The sequence below is a fragment of the Boleophthalmus pectinirostris genome, unplaced genomic scaffold, assembly GCF_026225935.1.
Source record: "Boleophthalmus pectinirostris isolate CB_2022bp ecotype Guang Dong unplaced genomic scaffold, ASM2622593v1 HiC_scaffold_5, whole genome shotgun sequence".
NCBI classification, from domain to species: domain Eukaryota; kingdom Metazoa; phylum Chordata; class Actinopteri; order Gobiiformes; family Gobiidae; genus Boleophthalmus; species Boleophthalmus pectinirostris.
The window spans coordinates 1,130,378-1,135,377 of NW_026571404.1; the positions used below are offsets into that span (position 1 = coordinate 1,130,378).

Genomic DNA, 5,000 nt, shown 5'->3' on the forward strand with positions numbered 1-5,000 from the left:
ACCAGGTGTCACAGGTGGACAGCTTCAGCTCCGCCCACTCCTCACCTGGCTCCGCCTCCTCCTCTCCTGGCTCCGCCTACGTGTACTCGCCTGGCTCCGCCTACTCATACTCGTACAGTTACAAAATGCCGCAGCAGTCGAGTTTCCCGGTGTCCAAGAACACGCTGGGCCGATGCTTCCAGGAGACCACCGGCACACAGGTAAATGCACACACCACGTACACACACACGTACACACACCACGTACACACACACACTACACACACCACGTACACACACCAGGTACACACACAGTACACACACAACACACACGTACACACACCCAGGTACACACACGTACACACACGTACACACACACACACACACACCACGTACACACACCACGTACACACACCACGTACACACACCAGGTACACACACCATGTACACACACCAGGTACACACACCATGTACACACACCAGGTACACACCAGGTACACACACCACGTACACACACCAGGTACACACACACACCACGTACACACACCATGTACACACACACACACACACACACCAGGTACACACCACGTACACACACACCACGTACACACACCAGGTACACACACACGTACACACACCACGTACACACACCAGGTACACACACCAGGTACACACGGTACACACACCACGTACACACACCACACACAGTACACACACCACGTACACACACCACGTACACACACCAGTACACACACACACACAGTACACACACCAGGTACACACACACACACACACGTACACACACACACACACACGTACACACACACACACACACACACTACACACACCAGGTACACACACCACGTACACACACCACACACACCACGTACACACACCAGGTACACACACCACGTACACACACCACGTACACACACCACGTACACACACCAGTACACACACACACGTACACACACCACGGTACACACACCACACACACCAGGTACACACACACACCACACACACACACACACACACCACACACACCACGTACACACACACGTACACACACCCACGTACACACACCATGTACACACACCAGTACACACACGTACACACACCACGTACACACACCACGTACACACACCAGGTACACACACCATGTACACACACCAGGTACACACACACACGTACACACACCACGTACACACACCACGTACACACACCATGTACACACACCAGGTACACACACACACCACGTACACACACCATGTACACACACCACGTACACACCACGTACACACACCACGTACACACACACCACAGTACACACACCAGTACACACACCACACACGTACACACACCAGGTACACACACCACACACCACGTACACACACCACGTACACACACACACACACACACACACACGTACACACACCACACACACACACACACACACACCAGGTACACACACCAGGTACACACACCATGTACACACACCACGTACACACACTACGTACACACATCAGACACAAGACGAACAGAATCCTCCTGTCAGTCGTTCCTTTATTTTTCAAAATAAAACCAAAACTAAAACGAAAAAACAATCTTCATTATTTGTGTCCAAAGCCAAAATTAAAAAATTATAACAATTAATTGAAACATCAGAACAGATCAGAGAACAGAGTCATATGAGCTCGTTAATGCCACACTGGAACATTCTTGGCAAAATAACAAACCTGTGTGGATCTAGTTTAGTTTTAAAGCACTTCTTCTTGTTCTTCATGTTCTTCATGTTCTTCATGTTCTTCTTGTTCTTCATGTTCTTCATGTTCTTCATGTTCTTTATGTTCTTCATGTTCTTCATGTTCTTCATGTTCTTCATGTTCTTCTTCTTGTTCTTCTTGTTCTTCATGTTCTTCATGTTCTTCATGTTCTTCATGTTCTTCTTATTCTTCTTGTTCTTCATGTTCTTCTTGTTCTTCATGTTCTTCATGTTCTTCTTGTTCTTCATGTTCTTCATGTTCTTCTTATTCTTCATGTTCTCATGTTCTTCTTGTTCTTCATGTTCTTCATGTTCTTCTTCTTCATGTTCTTCATGTTCTTCATGTTCTTCATGTTCTCCATGTTCTCCATGTTCTTCATGTTCTTCACGTTCTCACGTTCTTCATGTTCTTCATGTTCTTCTTGTTCTTCTTGTTCTTCATGTTCTCACGTTCTCACGTTCTTCATGTTCTTCATGTTCTTCATGTTCTTCATGTTCTTCATGTTCTCATGTTCTCGTGTGTCTTCAGTGTGGGAAGGTTCTCCCCGGCCTCTCGAAGCAGGAGCAGTGCTGTAACTCCTTGGGGACGTCCTGGGGCTTCCACCAGTGCAACAAGTGCCCCAACAAACCAGGTACTCCCTAGGTTCTCTTTAGGTTCTTTTTAGGTTCTCCCTAAGTTCTCCTTAGGTTCTCTTTCTCATGTAACCGCACACACCCCAGGTACCCGCACACACCCCAGGTAACAGCACACACCCCAGGTAACCGCACACACCCCAGGTAACCGCACACACCCCAGGTAACTGCACACACCCCAGGTAACTGCACACACCCTAGATACCTGCACACATCCCAGGACACACCCCAGGTAACAGCACACACCCCAGGTAACCGCACACACCCTAGGTACCTGCACACACCCCAGGACACACCCCAGGTAACAGCACACACCCCAGGTAACAGCACACACCCCAGGTAACTGAAGAAGGACTTTAGGTTCTCTTTAAACCAGCCCTTGGATCTTTCTGTTCTGTGACGTTTAATTATGGCCATAATTTAATTCTGAATAAAAATTAATTCAGTTTTAAAAAGTTCATGTTAAACATTTAATTCTTAATGAAAATGTTTATTGTGAATTAAACTTAATAATGAAGTGTTTGGTTTATTCTGATTCTGATTCTGTTTGTGTGTTTTGTGTTTTGTTTTGTGCGTCTGCAGCCGTTCCTCTGATCGACTGTCCCCACGGATACAGACGAGTCAACAACACCTCCCACTGCCAAGGTCCCGAGTTACACAACTATACACACAACTATACACAACTACACACAACTACACACACAACTATACACAACTATACACAACTACACACAACTATACACACAACTACACACAACTACACACTATACACACACTACACACTATACACACAACTACACACACACAACTACACTACACACTACAACACAACTACACACAACTATACACACAACTACACACAACTACACACAACTACACACACAACTACACACAACTACAATACACACACACACACTACACACAACTATACACACAACTACACACAATACACACAACTACACACAACTACACACAACTGTACACAACTATACACACAACTACACACAACTATACACACAACTACACACAACTACACACAACTACACACAACTACACACAACTACACACAACTACACACAACTATACACACAACTACACACAACTATACACACAACTACACACAACTATACACACAACTACACACAACTACACACAACTACACACAACTACACACAACTGCACACAACTCTACACACTCTACACACAACTATACACACAACTATACACACAACTCTACACACAACTATACACACAACTATACACACAACTATACACACAAACTGTACACACAACTACACACAACTATACACACAACTATACACAACTCTACACACAACTCTACACACAACTGTACACACAACTACACACAACTATACACACAACTATACACAACTCTACACACAACTCTACACACAACTGTACACAACTCTACACACAACTATACACACAACTATACACACAACTATACACAACTGTACACACAACTATACACAACTATACACACAACTCTACACACAACTACACACAACTATACACACAACTATACACAACTATACACACAACTATACACACAACTCTACACACAACTACACAACTGTACACACAACTACACACAACTATACACACAACTATACACAACTACACACAACTATACACAACTATACACACAACTCTACACACAACTACACACAACTATACACACAACTATACACACAACTATACACACACTATACACACAACTATACACACAACTATACACACAACTATACACACAACTATACACACAACACACACAACTACACACACAACTATACACACAACTACACACACACACACTATACACACAACTACACACACACTATAACACACAACTACACACACACTATAACTACACACAACTATACACACAACTGTACACACAACTATACACACTACACACAACTACACACTACACACACAACTACACACAACTATACACACAACTATACACACAACTACACACAACTACACACAACTATACACACAACTACACACAACTACTATACACACAACTACACACAACTATACACACAACTACACACAACTTACACACAACTGTACACAACTACACACAACTGTACACACACACACAACTGTACACAACTGTACACACAACTACACACAACTACACACACAACTATACACAACTGTACACACAACTGTACACACAACTGTACACACAACTACACACAACTATACACACACACAACTACACACAACTACACACAACTACACACAACTGTACACACAACTACACACAACTACACACAACTAACACACAACTATACACACAACTATACACACACAACTACACACAACTATACACACAACTACACAACTATACACACAACACACAACTACACACACACACAACTACACACACTACACACAACTTACACAACTGTACACACAACATACACACAACTACACACACTAACTACACACAACTATACACACAACTATACACACAACTATACACACAACTACACACAACTACACACAACTGTACACAAACTGTACACACAACTATACACACAACTACACACAACTATACACACAACTGTACACAACTGTACACACAACTATAC

At 43.3% G+C, this 5,000-nt stretch overlaps 1 protein-coding gene across 1 annotated transcript in view; it reads left to right on the top strand.

Moving 5' to 3' along the window:
* ltbp1 (latent transforming growth factor beta binding protein 1) overlaps positions 1-5,000 on the top strand; it is a 62,611-nt gene that overhangs the window by 27,005 nt on the left and 30,606 nt on the right. Inside the window, exons 7-9 of the mRNA XM_055162908.1 lie at positions 1-200; positions 2,270-2,372; positions 2,956-3,018. The exon at positions 1-200 is cut by the window's left edge and continues 63 nt beyond it. Coding sequence (XP_055018883.1) covers positions 1-200; positions 2,270-2,372; positions 2,956-3,018 — 366 coding nt within the window. The remainder of the gene's footprint in view (positions 201-2,269; positions 2,373-2,955; positions 3,019-5,000) is intronic.